This window comes from Hemibagrus wyckioides, linkage group LG17, assembly GCF_019097595.1.
Source record: "Hemibagrus wyckioides isolate EC202008001 linkage group LG17, SWU_Hwy_1.0, whole genome shotgun sequence".
Lineage (NCBI taxonomy): Eukaryota > Metazoa > Chordata > Actinopteri > Siluriformes > Bagridae > Hemibagrus > Hemibagrus wyckioides.
Genome location: NC_080726.1, coordinates 5,314,472 through 5,336,447, shown reverse-complemented (window position 1 = coordinate 5,336,447; position 21,976 = coordinate 5,314,472). Strand labels below are relative to the sequence as shown.

Sequence of the window (21,976 nt, the reverse complement as noted above, 5' to 3'; positions counted from 1 at the left end):
TTAGGTGTGGCAGGAAAATGTAGGTTTTCTCAAGATAAGTACTAAGACATGGGTGTTTTCAGATCTGTGGAATTGAGGTTTCATCAGGACAACGTCGCTTAAATTCATTTGTTTCAGAGAAGATCTGTTAAACATCATTTTAAAATAGTATTTTGGTAAGTTGGGTTGGATTTCTTCTATTCCAGAGTTCGCTTGCAATCAAACTGAGCCATTTTTTACAATTCTAGCATTTGGCAGATGCCCTTATCAAGAGTGACCTACATTTTATTTCATTATTTTTTTTTATTCAACTGAGGAATTGAGGATTAAGGGTCTTGCTCAGGGGCCCGGCAGAGGCAGCTTGGTGGACCTGGGAATTAAACTCACAACCTTCTAATCAGTAGTCCAACACCTTAACCACTAAGCTACCACATCCCCCATTTCATTTTGTTTTGGTGAAGATCTGAGGTCTACATTAAATGAACCAAGGGAGAAAATGCACCAGGTTGAAACACACACACTGAAAAATCTTTCAAAAATGGAACATTATTTGGAGTTATAAACTGGTAAGTAATATTGTAGTAGCATTAAAACACAGGGTGACTATGGTAAGTTCATTTTCATTAAAGTTTAGCAGAATAAAAAGTTGTATTAATTCGGTAATTCAAATTGTCTGCATAACAGTCTAAAATCGCCTAAAGGACCATAAACAACTTGAATAGCATTCAGAAAAAAATGTCAAAAATAGATTTTTTTCATAGAAGTTTTGGGACACTCCTCCAAATCATTGAATTCAGGGGTTGTTTTTCAGGGTTTGGGCTCATCCCCTTAGTTCCAGTGAAAGGAACTCTGAATGCTTCAGCTTCATACCAAGCCATTTTAGACAATTTCATGCTCCTAACTTTGTGGGAACAGCTATAACAGCTTCAACTCTTCTGGTCATCTTTCCACAAGGTTTAGTGTTTATGGGAATTTTTTAACCATTCCTCTAGAAGTGCATTTGTGAGGTCACACACTGATGTTGGATGAGAAGGCCTGGCTCGCAGTCTCCACTCTAATTCATCACAAAGGTGTTCTATGGGGTTGAGGTCAGGACTCTGTGCAGGCCAGTCAAGTTCCTCCACACCAAACTCACTCATCCATGTCTTTATGGACCTTGCTTTGTGCACTGGTGAATGTTGGAACAGAAGGAGGTCATCCCCAAACTGTTCCCACAAAGTTGGGAGCATGAAACTGTCCAAAATGTCTTGGTATGAAGCTGAAGCATTAAGAGTTCCTTTCACTGGAACTAAGGGGCCGAGAACAACCCCTGAAAAACCACACTTGAATTCAATGATTTGCGGGGGTGTCCCAAAACCTTTGGCAATATCTTTACATTTTTTAGATAACTTGCTTGCTTATGTTATCTACCCCTTCTCATTTATGGTCACTTCTTCTCACTTATATAACACTTTACAATTGACTTTTATGTGAGGATGTTTATGGGTGTTGTGTGTACTTGTAAAGTGTTTTATTACAAGCTTACTAGAACTACTATGGAATTTTACTGTAAAGTAATTACATGGTTCTGATACTTAACACCTCATTATTTAGTTCTTTAGAGTTAGTAGCACACAGTTACCCAGTTAAGACCTCGACCATCTAAGAAGTATAAGAACTGGTTTTCGTGATATCACTTTGCGCTTGCGTTCATGTCCGTTCTGCCCATTCTGCCAATCCCAATATAACCCTAATAAAACAATACAATACAACTGTTTCATTACATCTAGGACTACCACAAATTCCAGATTCTTAGCTTGAAAAATAGGACCATTAACCACATCTAAGAAAGTTTTGAACTGCCACATGCTTTCCAATAGAAGAAATTCATTTGTGGTGTAATTTCAGGAGATGACAGATCTGCCTGCTGCAATTGCATCCCATTGTCTGTTTCACTTCAACCGGAAAGTGGTAATTAGAAGTCATTTCGAATATGGAGCTTCTCTCAAGATATCAGCCGCAAACAATAAGGACAACATGGAAACGAATTGAAAATATACAATACCAATAACAAATTAACTTTAGGCATGGGCCAAATCCTACATATTGTGGTGACATGACACTATTCTAAAAAAATGTTACTTGTTTTGTCAAGTACCATGGCTTCCCATAATGGTCTGCATTTCCTGGATTGAAGGACATCGATGAAAGCCAAATAGTAGGTGAAATATGATGGCAAACAGTTTTCACAGTAAATTTACAAGATACAACCAAGTCTGTTTATACTGTATATACAATTACATCCAGAAGGCTTGGGAGTGTGTGTGTGTGTGTGTGTGTGTATGATGGGTAAATTGTGAATGATTATCCACATATCTTGCTGTTTGGCGTATTATAACAATGTTACAGTAGAGCTGGTGAAAACAAAGAGACAGTAGGACAGGTGTCTCACTACAGATGTACAGTGGAGAGAGTGATAGACGTGCCAGCACCCTGGACAGCGCCTGTCACTGCTCACTCACACTCTCTGAAACGAGTTCCAATTGTGTGTCTGTGTGTGTGTGTGTGTGTGAGACAGAACGAGGGGACAGATGGGTCAACAGATGGATATGCAGGCTTAGCCGACCCTGATCAGCTCTGCATTAAAAGAAAACAATGCCTTGACACAACACACACACAGGCACAAAATGGTGTTAATATAACACAATATAATTTTCCTTTGACACACTTTGATGTTGTTATGACACAATTCTGTACTGACATTTTAATATAATACACTGCACTGTTATTGTGACACAAAATGTTGTTGCTATGCTACATTAATCTGATACTATGACACAATATGTTGTTGCTATGATGCATCAGTCTGCTACTATGACACAATATGGTGTTAATATGATACACTGTGGTGTTACTCTGACACCCCATGGTGTTACTGTAATACAGTATGGTTTCACTATGACGGTGGTGTATCTGTGATACAGTTGCGTGTTACTAGTATTATTTTACTATGACACTCTGTTGTGTTACTATGACAACATGATTTCACTATGATGTTACTACGACATCCTATAGTGTTATTATGATGCACTCAGGTGTTACTATGATAATATTAACTTAATATGGCAAACTATGGCATTGCTATGACACAATATATTTCTACTATACACTAAGGTGTTAATATCACAACCTATACGTTTGCTATAACACACTATTGTGTTACTATGGCACACTATTGCATTATATCACACACTATGGTTATATCTCTCTATCTCTCTCAAAACAGCCTCCATGATCTGGCTTCAAGGCAGCACATTCCACACTGAGTGTCCTTTTGGTTGTCACTGAGAAACTACATGTTGCTAGATCAGCCAAACTGCCATCCGTCCTCATCCTCCTTGACCTTTCAGCAGCGTTTAACAAAGTCAACCACACGACTCTCCAGTCCACCCTCAAGAGTCTCGGAATTTGTAGGGGAGCATGGCATTGGTTTGTTTCTGACGTGAAAGGTCGTTCATATCAGGTGACAAGGAGGGGATTCAATGTAGACTCTCCACTGGTGTCCCACAAGGCTCAGTACTTGGTTCTCTAGATTTTCCCCTCTATACCCATTCTCTTGGTGAAGTTATATCCTCACCTGGATTCTCTTACCATCGCTATGATGACACTTAACTCATCTTCAAACCTCATGGCGGTCATATCATCATGGCTGGCAGCTCATCAGCTGACACTTAATCCCAGCAAAAATGAACTGCTGGTCATCCCAGTCTTTCCCATGTCTTTCAATCTCCCTGGATGACTCGCTGATCTCCCCTTCAGTCACTGCACATAATCTTGGGGTAAATATGGACAATCAGCTGTCCTTATCCTCGCATGTTGATAATCTGACATGCTCATGTTGGTTTCAGAAGGATTCAGACCTATTTTTATCCATACAGGCCACTCAGGTGCAGTCTCTTCAGTCTGTTGCTATGTCACATTGTGTTTCTATTATGACACACTATGGTGTTATTAAGACACACTATAACTTTGCTATGACACACTAATGTGTTAATATCACACAGTATGACTTTACTATAATACAGTAGGATGTTATTATGACACTCTATGGTGTTACTAAGACACAATGATTTTGCTATGACACTATTGTGTCAGCATGACACTATCATATTATTACAACACTATGATGTCAGTAGCGCACACTATAATGTTATTACAACACTACGATGTCACTATGGCACAGTATGATGTTATTATGTCACACTATGTTGTTGTTAGGACATTATGGCATCACTATGACACATTTTGACACAATAACAAACTATGATGTTATTACAATATGATCATGTCACTTTGGCACATTGTGATGTTTTTATGAAATTATGGCATCACTATGACACACTATGATCTTATTATGTCTCTATAGTGTCACAAAAACACACTGTGATGTTATTACATTATGATGCCTGAATGGCACACTATGATGTTATCATGGCATACTATGACATTATTATGACATTATGGTTTCATTATGTCACACTATGATCTTATTATGACACTATATTGTCCCTGTAACACACTATGATGTTATTATGCCACTATAATGTCACCATGACACACTATGATGTTATTACAACACTATGATGTCACTATGGCACACTATAATTTTATTATGACACTTTCATGTCACTTTGGCAGACTATGATATTATTATGGCACTATAGTGTCTTTATGACACACTCTGATGTTATTACTACATTATGATGTCAGAATGGCAGACTATGATGTTATTATGTCACTACAACACACTATAATGTTTTTATGACACACTATGACACACAGTGATGCTAGTATGACTTCATTCTGAGTACACAAAACTCCCCCCCCACACTAAAAGTAATGTAACGTTTGATATTATTATAAAGCTCTCAATCCAACCTACTGAGTTTACTGAGTCTCAGAGTTAATATGAAACACTGACTTTTCATTTCTAATATTCTAATCTAAAGTTTGCAAAGCTTGCACTTCACAGAACCTGAGTCTGGGATCACCTACTCAACAAAAACCTGAATAAACTGTGTGTATTTAATCTGACAATGAGGAAGTTGATGTATGTATGTATGTATGTGTGATATCTGTGCTGAAAACCAGGGTTGCCAGATCTAACAAAACCATTACAATGGCACATTAAAGCAATATTAAAACATAAAAATGCCTCCTTCACTGAAGTTATAACATGGTGTTGTCACACATTGTCTTATGAATAAAGAGAATAAATCAGTACTAGTATTTCACATGGAGCTCTGTTCTGTAATACGACACAACCCACAATGTGCCGAGCAACACACATGGTGTTAATTTACACCTGATGTCGGCAAGCAGACAAACTGACCACAAGTAATTGCACAAAATGTAGTGAAACAGCTAGAGTATGTAATCACGCTCACTTCCTGATTTTCTTTTCAGGTTTTTTTTGTGCAGATTTCCTGCTTTTTTTTTCCTTGTTCTTTGTTCTATTTTCATTTTACGCTGTGTCTAAAAAAAACCTTTGGAAGGCTTTTCAGGGAAATTTGAAGTAAATTCAATTCAATTCAAAGTACTTGTATAACACTTGACCAACAGAAATGGTCATAAACAGGATTTAGAAGAATATATCAATTCAGGATATAAAGAGAACCTGAACAAAACTGAGTATAATATGCGTATAATAGTATAATATGACATAAGATACTTAGGATATAATATATAATAAAACAGTAGATAATATAGGATATAAAATATAGTATGTAATTTTTTAAAAACATGGTCACATGGCCATGGTCTGTGTGACATGATTTTAACCTTCAACAAATATGAAACACTATGATGCTACTGTCACATTGTGCTTCTACTACGATACACAATAGTGTTGCTAAGACACACTGTGATGTTGCTATGACACACTAATCTTTTAATATCACACAGTATGATTTTACTATAATACACTGGGTGTAATCACACTTATTATGACACTCCATGCAAATGCTAAAACACTACTGTGTCAGTATGATACACTACAATGTTATTACAACACTATGATATCATAATAGCACACTCTAAAGTTATTATGGCATCACGGTGTCACTGTTACCCACAATTATGTTATTATGACACTATGATGTCACTATCTTTTCCCTTCAGGGGTCTCCACAGCGAATCATCTCTCTCCATCTATCCTATCTTCTGCATCCTCAACACTAGCTTCATATCCTCATTTATTCCATCCATATACCTCCTCTTTGGCCTTCCTCTTTTCCTCCTGCCTGGCAGCTCCATGTCCAACATTCTCCTACCAACATACTCACTCTCCCTCCTCTGGACATGTCCAAACCATCTTAATCTGGCCTCCCTAACTTTGTCCCCCAAAGTCCAACATGAGCCGTCCCTCTGATGTACTCGTCCCTAATCCTGTCCAACCGTGTCCCTCCCAAAGATAACCTCAACATCTTCAGCTCTGACTCCTGTCTCTTCCTCAGTGACACTGTCTCTAAACCGTACAGTATGGCCACTGTCTTGTACACCTTCCCCTTGATTCTGGCTGATATTTTTCATGTCACTATAGCACACTATAATGTTACAGTGTCATGGTCACACTTTCAAATTTGTACCACATTTGTAAAGGTACTAGTGAGATTTATTTATTTGTCCATTTATCTACTTCCTGTCTGAACTGGTTATTTATATTGATACATTGGTTTATATTCCTGTAAATGTATTTGTCCCATTGGAGATCAGCTACATATGGATGGGGAGAGTAAAAATGATTTTCTCTGCCTGTGTAGCATAACATACCTACATAGCTGTTGACTTCTGTGTACTGATTTTGTACATTTGTGCTCTGTTAAACTGCACGAGTGTTGATTTGTGAGAGTAATACCTTCCTTCGTTGATTAGCTCAATAAACGCCAAGCCGGCGTTCTTCTGTATGGAGTTCTGCCATTCCTGGAAAACAAGAGAACACTGGTTATCGACTGTGCCTCAATCATAAAAGCCTTAAAAAACATCATATGACACAAAAATCATTACTTTGCAGTCCTAAACACATGAACAATGCCTTAAGAGATCACACATGTGTAGGCGACAGTTAAAACGACATCAAGCCGAAACAGAGTTCCTGTGAGAGCAGGCATCTTTTTCGTCCTGTGAGAACAGATCCGTAAACACAAGAGAGACATAATTGTGGAGTGAAACTGTATCCCCATGCCCCTTAAATACAGCCATTTCCTCTCTCTGAGCACCAAGTGACAGACCAATGAAGACTTCCATCCAGAGGCCCTTCTGGCTCCACTCGCCCGGAGCACTGCTGGGACCTGCGGCAAGTTTTTATTCACTCTGTCTCTCACACACAAACACACAAAGACACAGAACATGGGTCTGGAGCTGATTAAGAGGCCATTTGGGAGCTCACTCTGGGAAAACTCTGCCGCTCTCCTGTTTGCTCACAAAGGTATGAGTGTTGAGTTCAAAAAAATGAGGGAGGGGGAAAGAGAAGCTGAAAAATGGTCCCAGGTCCTGGGGTGAGGAGAAGAGAGGGCTGAAAGCAGACATGCTGAGATGCCCAGAGCAGAAATATGAGTGATGCAGTAAAAAAAAAAAAAAAAATCACGCTCACAGAGTACACCACTCAAAGACTTCCTCGTATCCGGGAGGTTAGGACAGGTTAACAATTCTCTCTGGACTCCAAAGAGTGACGGACAGAGTCGCATGTGTGTGTGTGTGTACCAGTGTGTGTGTGTAAAACAATGTGTTTATTTTAAATTGTGTTCTTTACTACTTTAAGGGATATGTTTTACTTTTCTCCTGAGATATGAAAAAGATATGTTATTGATTTGGGGTAAACAAAAGCTAAAAAAAAAAATATTTCATGCCTAAAAAATAATAATAATTTTAAAAATTATTAACACAAAATTTTGACACTTTAAAAAATAAATAAATAAATAAATAAAATTAAAAAATGTTATTTAATAATTTTACACTGTGTTTAGAAACATAAATTGTTTACACATTTACAGGTAAATAAATAAAATACACTGAATAAACTGCGTGTAATTAATCTGACAATGAGGAAGTTGATGTGTGTGTTTGTGACATCTGTGCTGAAAACCAGGGTTGCCAGATCTAAAAAACAAAAAAACTATTCATTGGAACATTATATCTTTATTTATTTACCTGTAAATTGTTAACACATTTACAGGTAAATAAAAAAATAAATAAAGATATAATGTTATTGTGGCACTATGGTGTCACGATGACACACTATGATGATATTACAACACTATGATGTCACTATGACACACTATGATGATATTACAACACTATGATGTCATTATGACACACTATGATGTTATTATGGCACAATAGTGTCACTTTGGCACACTATGATGTTATTATAACACTATGGTGTCACTATAAATTGTTAACACATTTAGGTGAATAAATAAAATAAAGATGTAATATTCATAACCAAAGTTATCTAGTCATCTATTTTCTGTAACACAGAGAAAACCTGGAGTCAATACCAAGGGATTCGAGGTGCAAGGCAGGAACTCACTGGACAACCCATGGGTGTCAACCCATCAGAGGGCACCATCACACACACACTCACACACAAGGGACAATTTAAAGATGCCTATCAATCCACAATGCATGCCTTTGGACTGTGGAGGAAACCCGGAGAACCCAGAGGAAATCCCTAAAGCATGGGGAGAACATGACAGGGATGGGAATGAAACCCCTAAGACCCTGAGTTGTGAGTCAGTTAATGTATTAACCATTAAGCCACAGTGAAATGTGGGCGCTGTGGATGGGGTTAAGGGTTAAGGATTATTCCAATTTTTTCCTTTGAGAAACCTAAAAAAAGTTCTACATAAAACAATACAATAGAGGGATTCCCCTTTAAGAAATCTAAAAAATCAAAATAACCCTTTATATGAATAAAACCCCTAGTGCTCTTTTACAAGAAAATAATGTTTGGGCTGAAGAGTTTTATTCCTCTTTTACTTTTTTAGCAACAGCTTTCTATTCATTTTAATGTTGTGGAACATCTGCGTGTATGACAGTACTTCCTTTTGGTTATCACTTCTTTTTATCGCAGCTATAAACTCTTGGTCTCTTACCAGCCTCTCTCTCTCTCTCTTTTACTCTCTGGAACATTAATAAGACAAAATACACAGCTTGTCATGTTACGGGGAAAGAGCAAGCACAATGTCCTCAGTCTTATAGACTTTCCTCATGTCTGAAAGTTTAAAGTTACAGCTTTACCTCTGACTGTTTCAAAGTGCTGACACTTAAGACACTTAAGTGCTGACACTTCTTCAGCGCAGAAACGCTACATAAACGTCACCCTAACTACATTTCCACCGTTTTCTGTGGAGCGTCTGTGCGAGTGCCTACTATGGTTAAATATAACCCTTTAATAAAAAAAAAAAAATGAATCAACACCTTCTGACCAATCAGAACTGTCCTTCGGTCAACAACTAGTTAATTCATTTAACTTTTATTTGTATAGAGCTTTTACCAGTGGACACTGACTTAAAGCAGCTTTACAGAACATAAGAAATATAGAACAAAAAGAGTATAAAAGACTAATAGAATGTATTCAGATTCTTACTGTCTATCTATCTATCTATCTATCTATCTATCTATCTATCTATCTATCTATCTATCTATCTATCTTTCTGCCTGTCTATCTATCTATCTATCTATCTATCTATCTATCTATCTATCTATCTATCTATCTATATGTCTGTCTATCTATCTATCTATCTATCTATCTATCTATCTATCTATCTATCTATCTATCTATCTATATGTCTGTCTATCTATCTATCTATCTATCTATCTATCTATCTATCTATCTATCTATCTATATGTCTATCTATCTATCTATCTATCTATCTATCTATCTATCTATCTATCTATCTATCTATCTATCTATCTATCTATCTATCTATCTTTCTGCCTGTCTATCTATCTATCTATCTATCTATCTATCTATCTATCTATCTATCTATCTATCTTTCTGCCTGTCTATCTATCTATCTATCTATCTATCTATCTATCTATCTATCTATCTATCTATCTATCTATCTATCTATCTATCTATCTATCTATCTGTCTATCTTTCTGCCTGTCTATCTATCTATCTATCTATCTATCTATCTATCTATCTATCTATCTATCTATCTATCTATCTATCTATATGTCTGTCTTACTGTCTATCTATCTATCTATCTATCTATCTATCTATCTATCTATCTATCTATCTATCTATCTATCTTTCTGCCTGTCTATCTATCTTTCTGCCTGTCTATCTATCTATCTATCTATCTATCTATCTATCTATCTATCTATCTATCTATCTATCTATCTATATGTCTGTCTTACTATCTATCTATCTATCTATCTATCTATCTATCTATCTATCTATCTATATATCTGTCAGTCTATCTATCTATCTATCTATCTATCTATCTATCCATCCATCCATCCATCCATCCATCCATCCATCCATCTAATGACAATAATATTTTGTGTGATTAAATTCCTCATATTGACCACAAAGAATATGACTTTTTATGAATTTGTTAAGCCTCCTGGTGGTTCAGTAGCAGGATCCCTCTCTCAGTGCTGCGGCCCGGGTTTGATTACCGGGCATGGAGCTAACCCAGACACTGAAAAGATATCTCTCAGTGTCGGTCCCAAGCCCGGATAAAATGGGAGGGTCGCATCAGGAAGGCCATCCAGAGTCAATCCTGTACCAAATTAATACATGTGGACCAAATGATCCACTGTGGTGAACACCAACTTTCCATGAATTTGAAAGAAATATTCTCAGAATATTAAGTATAATGGAGTGACGGTGAACTGAGATTTAAATAATGTAAGAAAAGCTGTAAGAGTTATTCCCAGCCGTAACACCAATGTTTATATTTTATAAACTGATTCCTATGCAGTGCTATAAATATAAACGTCTGTGACCATGCGGGTTCTGAGAACCAAACCTAAACTTGAATTCTTAATCCTAGCTCAGCGTGAAACAATGGCTGAACGCATCTGGTTCCCAAATGTTCGGCGTGACCCCCTGCACCTCCCTCTTCTTCTGTTTCCTCGTGTTGCTGTCCGCACCATGCCCGCAGGCTGCTGTTCATTTGGACCCTGTCGAACCCTTCCCTCAGAACTCACAGATCAAAAAGTGTTCACGTGACAAAAATAAACACGGAAAAATGACATCAGACTGATACTGGAAAGCTGACCCAAAATCCAATCTGCTCTGCTTTCGGAGATGCTGCTCTAAAGCTCATCTTTCATGCCATCTCTCGTCGCATCACCGCTCCCTGTGGGGAGCCGAATGGGATTGTGAAGTGAATTAACACGCGTGTGCACCTCCAGAAGGTGGTAATATGATCCGTCATGTAAATAGAGAGTGTGATCACAAGCGAGAGAGAGAGAGAGAGAGAGAGAGAGAGAGTCCTAGTGAGGGTACAGCTGAGGGAAATCTGAGGATAGGAGAGGAATTCAGACTCGGGAAGCATTAAACACTGAGGGACAGGGAAAATACTGGTGTTCTAGAGGATGATGATGATGATGATGATGATGCAGGTGATTTAGAGGACTGGAATAACAGTAATGTTTTGAAGGACTGGGATAATGATTGAGATTTGGAAAAACAGAATGATGGTGGTGTTTTGGAACACTGAAAAAACTGGTAGTTTTTGAAAGATTTGGATAATGCTGATGTTTTGGAATATTTGAATAGTGCTAGAGTTTTGGAAGACTGGGATAAGAGTATTGTTTTAGAAGACTGGGATAATGCTACATTTTTGGAAGACTGGGATAATGCTACATTTTTGGAAGACTGGGATAATGCTACATTTTTGGAAGACTGGGATAATGCTACATTTTTGGAAGAATGAGATAATGGTAGTCTTTTGGAAGAATGGGATAATGATAGGATTTTGGAAGTTTGGGATAATGCAAGACTTTCGTAAGATTGGGATAATGCTACATTTCTGAAAGACTGGAATAATGCTAGAGTTTTGGAAGACTGAGAGAATGCTAGAGTTTTGGACGTGTGGGATAATGGTAGTTTTTCGGAAGACTGGTATATTGTTGTATTTTGGACTGGAAGATCACTGGTGTTTTAAAGGTTCAGGAATGATGTTAGTGTACAAATGACACACAAATTACTTTTTTGGTAAATTATTTCAGCAAGCCACTTATTTTTAAAAATGTGGCTTAGTGGTTGGCATATTTGCCTCACACATCCAGGTTTGGGGGTTTGATTCTCACCTCCATGTGTGGAGTTTGAATGTTCTCCCAATGCTTCAGGGGTTTCTTCTGGGTTCCCTCCACCCAGTCCAAAGACATGTGTTGTAAGCTGACTGATGTGTGTGTAGGTGTGTGTACATTCCCTGTGATAGGTTGTCACCCAGTCCTGGGTGTCCTCTGCCTTGTGCCCCGAGTCCTCTGGAATAGACTCCAGGTTCCCTGTGGAACCTGCTATGGAAAATGTATGGATGAATGGTTTTTAGTACTATGCACTCATTCTACCCCCTTTTCATAAGTGATCTACTCTTCACCAGGTTATTCCCTGCACCAGTGATCGTAAAAGACTCCAAGGTTGTTATCTGCCACAGCCACTTCCTTTCAAAGTTCTAGAAAAAAGCTATGAACTGACATCAACCATCTTTACGACAAACTGGCAAACGTTTCAAGGCCCAAACCTGAAAACAGACGCATTTTTTCTCCCGTGTGCTGATTGGCCGAGCCGTCCCATCCTCCTTCCACTCTGGAGCTCAAACCTTAATGGAATTTCATCTGTAAATTTGCGGCGTCTCAATCTGACCTGTCAGGAGCTAGAACAGACATTTTGCTTTTATCTGCCCTTTGCCGCTGCCAACATCTGGAGGTCCTCCAGTGGTAAATCTCCTTGTCTCCGTGGCCCATCCTTTAAGCATGTTTAAGCTGCTACATGGAATCGACCCTCATGACCTCTGGCACAATTCCTGCCACTCTGCAGCACGGAGTCACCGGCTGTCTGCGGCCTCTGATGAATCAGCGTGATTATGAAGCATAAATAACAAAAAAAAAAATGCCCAGATGATTATCACTAATTTATTCATAAAAGTGACAGTTTGCAAAGCAGAACAGGGCGAAAGGTCAGTGCGGTGAAACCCCTGCTGTCTGGGAGGATTACAGGCAAGACAAGTGAGGGAGAGGTGGAGTTTGTTGGTATCGAGGCAACGTCTCTGCCTACTGTCTGCAGTCTGAGTGGAAATAAACTGCGGCATGAAGTTTGTATTAGAATCTGAAACATCAGTGGAACTTAATGGCCAATAAAAGAACTTTATAGTCAAAAATAAAACTTAAATGTGCTACTTGCATGATACTGTGAGACTTTCTTGGGTAAAATATTGCTTTGATTTTGACTCGACTTTTGAAAGTGAATCAAAATGTAAGAACTGTGCAAAACTGAGCCAAAGAATAAAGCTGTACAACTTTCAAGAGATTTGAGCCAAACAAGAATACACTTAATGATCATTAATATCCACGTTCTCCATGCTCAAGTGATTAGCCTGTGCACTTGGCAACAACTTCTTTACCATGTCTTAAGAATACATTTCCAGTCACACGTGCTCTCCACCAAGTTTTCTCTCAAATTCAGACTTGACAATCGATCTAATACAGTGGAACCTCAACATACGAATTTAATTCGTTTTGGAGGCGAGTTCTTAAAACAAAAATTTGTATTGCGATAGGAATTTTCACATAAGAAATAATGTAAATGCAGATCATCCGTTCCAGACAGACAAAAATATTACCAATATTACCAATTTCCAAGGGCCAAGGGTCCTCACAGGAAGTCGTGCCACCAAGCTTGGGCTAAAAATAGAGCAGACCACCCATGCCACCAATCTGTCACTAAAAAAATGTGCGAAAAATTACGTAGCTTTTGAACGCATGCCAAAGGCAACATTGGTATCGTGGGTTGACTTTTAAGAAACAGCTTTTGCTGACTGAAAATGAAACTCGCTTCAATTGGCTTGGCTTGGCTTTCCACTGACGGAAACAAGTTTTGAATGGCTCCCGGACATACGCGCAACTTAGCAATGTAACAACATATGCCTAAATGCTTCGCATGGCGATGAAAATTTCTTGCAAAAGGAGGGAATTCATATGCCGTGGTTTTACTGTAGATGACACATGAAGTCATCAACTGCATCGACTAAACCCTGTCTCGAAAGCTCAGCACTCGATATCTTATCAAACAGAACCTTATAACAAGTCACAATGTACATAAACCAAGCATAAAGGATATAAACAGCCCAAACTATTACGTTACTGCAATAAATTTCTACCTCGGCTTTTCTTAAAAAATCAATCCTTTCGTTTTCAGGCTGCCATTTCAGCTTTGCCTTGAGAGAGCGGGTATAAATCACGGCCTGTGGAGCACTGGCTCCAAACATGCCCTGATGCCTCTGAAAGGACGTCGTGCCTTGATCTCCGGTTTCACCCCTCCTGGTCCTGATCGATAGATCAGGCCTAGCTTTTTACCCTGGGAGCTTCTAATGGCAGGAAGTCCTGGAGCCGGAGTAACGCTATCTCTGCATCGAGGGAGGGTGGGAGCAAGGGAACGAGGGAGGGAGGGAGGAAAAAGCAAGGGAAGAGCTGAGAGATCCTGACACAGTTCTCAGCAACATACTATGAGCACCCAGGCTCACTCATCAGCCATAAAAATGAAAGAAATTGCAAAAGAAAAAAAAGCAAGAGAGAAATGGGGAAACTTCAAAAGGACAGGGGTAGAGCAGCAGGACTTGCGCTGAGCGCCACTCAGTCTGGAGACAGGAACCTTTATCAGGGCCTGCTCTGGATGTGCATAACTGCATGAGCATTAACTAAATCTCCTCGTGAGTGGCGTGTTCAGAGATATGGACAGCACTGAGGTGCCACTGGCTTCCAAAAAGCCCCATGGAGCTCTACAAGCAGCAGGATCCTCCGAGAGAGACGCTGAGGTAATGGTTTCCTTATGGGCTCGCTGGGCAAGACTGATGGGCTGACAGAAGGTATGTTAAATATCTCCTCCTCTGACGGCAACACTGGGAGCCTGACCCTTTTGAAAGGGAAGGCTTAACAAGAGACCAGGGAGATCAGTGAGCTGTAATATGTCACCCAGAGTTAAAGGACTGCTGGGAAGCTCCTGTAGAATCAGATACTGAGCGTACCCAGGGCTTGTTTTTAATGCACTAGATGGAAAAAAAAAAGTTTTTGGAACAGTTTGGATCTTTTAGAAAGAGATCTTGGAAAGGATCAAACATTTGCGCAAGATTAGAGAGAAAGAAAGTTGAAAAACAGATTCACCTGAGAGCAAAGCAGCATGACCAGCTCCACCACCGAGGTACTGGACTTCATACACACCAGACCTGATGGAGAACAAACAGAAGAAGGCATTAGGCATCATATGCTATAGCAAAAAAATGACCAAATACACTTTCAAGATAAAATTAATATTAACATTCATTATTATTATTATTATTATTATTATTATTATTATTATTATTATTATTAATATTCAGAATGAATATATTAAGGCAGAATAATAGATCAAGGTCATGGTATTGTGATGCAATGATTCTAAAATATTCCTAATTTGTTTATTTATTTCTCCAATGCAATCTCTACTCCAAAAATGATTGCTGTGAAATATCCAGAGCACAAGATAGTTCCTGTTAGCAATCATCCTAGAACTGCTTTTTCCTGGTCATGTGACTTAAAAACGAAGCACAGACTCTTCTGTCCTAAAGACTTTTACCGTTCACCATAATAGAAATCTTTAGCTTTAACTACAACTCTTACAAAAGTTTACATTTTATGGAGCGTCTGTGAGATAAGACATCATAAGAGCACAAGCGTATTGATATAAACCTGCAATTTGCCTTGAAACAGGAACTACTTCCAGATCTGCAACACCTTCTGACCAATCAGAATCAATGAGTATGATGCTGGCTTCACGTGCTAATCAGAATGATCGTAAATACGAGTTTCCCACTCGGAATTCGGATATGAATGAGTTGTAATTACTACTGGGAAAGTCAGAGGTAGTAAAAGATGGGAGGAATCCAAAACTTTTAACATGCACACAGACACACACAAACATATACACAATCATACATTGTAGACACACACCACACACACAGAAACACACACACACACTGCAGATACACAAAAACACAATGTAGACACACGAAAACACACACACACACACAAACATACACTGTAGACACACACAAACATACACAAAAACATATACTGTAGACACACACACACACACATACACACAAACATACACACAAAACACAAATAGCAACACATAGCAGACGCACACTCTCTACACACAAAAACACACACACATATATACACACACACACAAAGACAAAAAAAACAGCAGACACACACACACACAATCTCTCTGCACACAAAACATACACATATATACACACTTCGCACACGCTGCAGACACACACTGCACACACACACACACACACACGCTCTTCACACAAAAACAAATGCACACACTCAATGCACACACTACAGACACACACACACACACACACTACAGACACACACACACTGCAGACACACACACACACACTGCAGACACACACACACACTGCAGACACACACACACATACACACACTGCAGACACACACACAGACACACTGCAGACACACACACACACATACACACACTGCAGATACACACACACACTGCAGACACACACACACACACACACACACACACACACTGCAGACACACACACACACACACACTGCAGACACACACACACACTGCAGACACACACACACTGCAGACACACACACACATACACACACTGCAGACACACACACAGATACACTGCAGACACACACACACATACACACACTGCAGACACACACACACACACTGCAGAAACACACACACACACACACACACACACTGCAGACACACACACACACTGCACACACACACACACACTGCACACACACACACACACTGCAGACACACACACACACACATTGCAGACACACACACACACATTGCAGAAACACACACACACTGCAGACACACACACACACACTGCAGACACACACACCACATTATTGACACACACACCACATTATTTATTATTTTTCTATCATATAATTGTGTCAAAATAAAAGAAACAGAACAAACGAAGCATGGAAAGATGATAAACTCAATTACGACTTCACGAGCAGGAAGCAGGATCGTTCCGGTTTCACGTGAAAGCAGCGATCAGGCATTATGTCACGTTTGTGTAAATGCGCCTGTTTAAGCGCAGACTTATGTAGAGCTTCCCGCAGGATAAAGCCGCTGTCATGTCCAAACCCTGACTCGCGGACGGCTAACAGTTCTCCGAGTGCAAGATAACGTGTCTGGACCGGGTAGAGGTCATCTTCTGCGTGTCAGCCTGAGATTACTTTAAGGAACATAAATCGTGGCATATCTTTTAGAAATCCTCGGGTTTGCCCCGATGGCGCCGAGAGCAACAGCGGCGGAGAGAAAGAAGATGTTCTTGTGATTTTGGAGGAAAATCTGAGTAAACATAATGAGAAATCCTCACACACTCTTCAGTGTCTGTGAGATAAGACATCATAAGAGCACAAGCGTATTGATATAAACCTGTGATTTGCCTTGAAAACGGAACTACTTTCAGATCTGCAACACCTTCTGACCAATCAGAATCAATGAGTATGATGCTGGCTTCACGTGCTAATCAGAATGATCGTAAATACGAGTTTCCCACTCGGAAGTTGGATATGAATGAGTCGTAATTACTACTGGGAAAGACAATACAAGATGGGAGGAATCCAAAACTTTTAACACACACACATACACAAAAAAACACAATGCAGACACACACCCAAACACACACACACACACACTGCAGACACACACACACAAAAAAACACTGTAGACAGACACACACACACACTCTTTGCACACACACTCCACAAACAAAAACACACAAAAAAATGCAAACAGAGACACACACACACACACACACACTGAAACACAAAAGACAGACAGACACACACACACCCACAAACATACACACAGAAACACACTGCAGACACACCACAAACAAACATACACTGTAGACACACACAAATGCACACAAACTGCACACACTGCAGGGAGACACAAGCACACTATTCGCACACACACACACTCCACAAACACACACACAGAAACACACAAACACACACAGAAATACACACTGCAACACAAACATACACAAAATATTTCAGACACACACACACACTGAAACACAATCATACACAAAAAAATTCAAAGACAGACACACACATTCCACACACAAACCTGTACAAAAAAAACCACACTGCAGGTACACACTGCACACACTAACATTCTCCGCATGCACACACACACATACAGCACACATACAGCACACATACACACACACAAACACTGCACTTCCTGTTCAGATCTGTATTAAGGTTTGGTCTGATTTGGTCAGGTTCTCATGCAGTGATCACATGACCAGCAATTGTAAATTTTCCCAGTATGCTGATGGACAGATGGTCTGTCCAACCCCTAAACATGCAGCGTGTCACTGAAGTGTCCTCTTCTAGTGCGGAAGCTAACAGTGCAATATTTCAGAGGCCAAGTATCCCCACAATCCCTCTTTCACGTTTACGAGGCCGAGGTTCCGTCCCAGCACGCCGTACATGCCGTGACCTCTAAACGGCTCGTCCTGCCATAAGTCAGGTGGCTGCTTGACCCCAGGCTGACGCTGCTGGACAAACTAAATGCATTCTATTTAAACAGAGCCATGCCAAGCTTTTGCAGTTAATGGCAGTGTGCCTGAATGTGTCATTGTCCACGTCAGGCTGCTGAGCTCACAACAAGCGCACTGTTCCACCGTGGGGCCTCCATCTCAACTCCAAGTGCACGAGAGCGGATCAGGGGGCCGGGCAGGACGTAATTGCCCCCTGTGACCGTGGGTCTGAAGGGGGGACGGGCAGGGGCTTGACCCCTGATGCCGTGTCGGGTGATGGATGGTGGGTAATTACGGGTAAATACGGCGCCTTTGCACCGGCGAACAGTATTTCAGCTGTGAGAGAGAGGAAGTGAGGAAGGTGGGGAAGAAAACAGGCATCTCTTCTTCTGGGCTGCAGGAGGGATGAACGGAGGGATGGACGGATGGACGGAGGAATGGAATGGTAAAGGGAGAGGAATGAGTCATCACTGGAAATTGGTGATTATGTGTCTGGGAGTGCGCTCGGCTTTGTTTGGGAAGCGATGGCATAGTAACACACGACTGCGGTCAGAAATATTTCGAGAGGAAGAGATGAGGGTCAGGAAGCTTTGCTCTGTGGACCGGAGAGCTAGAATGTGGCATTAATAATAAACATGTGTAGAGTCTGGAACCAAGGCTGACTTCACCACTGACACCTTTATTTCTAATAAATAAATAAATAAATAACTTTCCACTATGAAATAAACAATAACATGAAAATAAAAATACAAATTGTAATAATAATAATAATAATAATAATAATAATAATAATAATAATACTAATACTAATAATAATAATAATTAGCAGGCATAATAAATAAATAAATAGACCTTTCCACTATGAAATAAAAAAACAACAAGAAAATAGAAATATAAACTTAACATGTAATAATAATAATAATAATAATAATAATAAGCAGACATAACAAAACAATTTTCAGGTTTTTGTTGTAGACACCATTGTTTTTGTTTAGCATTGCAAAATGATGATGATAGAGATGCTTTTTCTTCTTCATCTTCTTCATATAATAATAATAATAATAATAATAATAATAATAATGCTTCTTCTTACTATTATTATTATTATTTATTTTATAATATTATTATTATATTTTTAAATTATATTATATTATGTTATATTATATTATATTATATTATATTATATATTATTTTTATAATATTATTATTTCTATTTTATAATAATAATAATAATAATAATAATAATAATAACTATTATTATTATTATTATTATTAATTATAACTGCTTTTTAATTATTTCCACTGAACATTAGCGTGATAATACCCTTATAATAATTGTAACACACATAACCAAAACAGACATATTATTATTTAATCAGAGTTTAAAATGCATGAGGAAAAATAAAAAAATAAAAATAAAAAACCCATTCAGTTTTCTTTCTTTCTTTTCTGAAGATTACGTGAAAATCATGGCTTCATAATAAACCCCAGCTGAGTAAAAATGGTGAAATGAGAGGAAGCGGTGTTTCTGTAGCACACGGAGATGTTCAGTGTTTACTGTCTAGTCAGAAAGGAAGTGTGAGAGAGACGAGGACTGAAACTCCAGCCATCAGGAATCACACTGTTGGTTTTTGTTTTGTCACCGCTTGAAGAAATGCAGTACAGAGTGAAGGAACAAGCTCTCGGACGCTCACTGATGATGTGTATTCTCCAGCGGTTGTGTGTATGTGTGTGTGAGTGTGTGTGTATGTGTGTGAGAGAGAGTAGAGCTCTGTGTTTCTCAGAGCTAGATGTTTATTTAGACTCTTGGCAGAGAGAGATCAGGCCTGTGCTCACAATTATTCACAGCCGTCACATCGTTCCTTCCTCCTTCACTTTATCCTGACTGTATCTGTCAGCTCAGACACTCGCTGTGTGATGCCTGTGTGAATTAGTGAGGAGTCCACACACACACACACACACACACATTTCCTTCAACTCTCTTTACTCTGATCTGTACTTGGACAGATTTCTGAAAAACTTCATTACGCTTTCTCTCGGTTTCTTCCACACTGTAGACTTTTAGCAGACGTGGAAGTGCGGAATGTTCATCAGCTTCACTGAGAGCTGAGAGCAGGTTACTGTGGCGCTGGAGAGAAATGTGGGGCATAGCTGCAGGGTTCGGTCCGAAAAATGGCTGAAGGTTCAACAAATTTCACAACTTTTTAGGAGCTGGTTCTGTACTGCTGCTATAGACAGTGTAGGAAGGAAGGAAGGAAGGAAGGAAGGAAGGACGGAGGGAGGGAGGGAGGAAGGAATAATAATAATAATAATAATAATAAGTCTAATATGCCCAAATTAATATAAGTGCTTGAGTGTTTGTGTGTGTGTGTGTGTGTACGTAAGGGAGAGACAGTGTGTAAAAGAGTGTGTGTGTGTGTGTGAATGCATGAGTGTGTGTGTGAGTGTGTGCATATGTGTGTTTGTATGCATGTGTGTGAGAGAGAGTGTGTGTGTAGGGGTTTGTGACTAAGAGTGTGTGAGTGTGTGTGTATGTGAGAGAGTGTGTGAGTGTGTGTGTGTGTGTGTGTGAGAGAGTGTGTGAGTGTGTGTGTGTGTGTGTGTGTGTGTGTGTGAGAGAGTGTGTGAGCGTGTGTGTGTGAATGTGTGTGAGCGTGTGTGTGTGTGTGTTTGAGCGTGTGTGTGTGTGTGTGTTTGTGTGTCTGTGTGTGTGTGTATGTGTGTGTGTGTGTGTGTGTGTGTGTGTGTGAGAGAGTGTGTGAGTGTGTGTGTGTGTGAGAGAGTGTGTGAGTGTGTGTGTGTGAGTATGTGAGCGTGTGTGTGTGAATGTGTGTGAGCGTGTGTGTGTGTGTTTGAGCGTGTGTGTGTTTGTGTGTCTGTGTGTGTGTGTGTGTGTGTGTATGTGTGTGTGTGTGAGTGTGTGTGAGCGTGTGTGTGTGTTTGTGTGTGTGAATGTGTGTATGTGTGTGAGTGTGTGTGTGTGTGTGTGTATATGTGTGTGTGAGTGACAACTGAGACCAACACGCAAACTACTCCATCTGAATAAACACTGGAACGTTAGGAGTTTGCCCTTCAGTGTATTTTAATGTATGTCAAAATGTCCAGTGTGTGTGTGTGTGTGTGTGTATGTGTATGTGTGTGTGTATGTGTGTGTGTGT

At 39.5% G+C, this 21,976-nt stretch overlaps 1 protein-coding gene across 2 annotated transcripts in view; it reads right to left on the bottom strand.

The window, feature by feature from the left end:
- The window catches only part of nbeab (neurobeachin b), a 451,655-nt gene that overhangs the window by 182,076 nt on the left and 247,603 nt on the right, over window positions 1–21,976 (bottom strand). For both annotated transcript variants that reach the window (XM_058413684.1, XM_058413683.1), the window contains 2 exons: window positions 15,358–15,419; window positions 6,875–6,939 (listed from right to left, as the gene is read on the bottom strand). In XM_058413684.1, coding sequence (XP_058269667.1) covers window positions 6,875–6,939; window positions 15,358–15,419 — 127 coding nt within the window. The remainder of the gene's footprint in view (window positions 1–6,874; window positions 6,940–15,357; window positions 15,420–21,976) is intronic.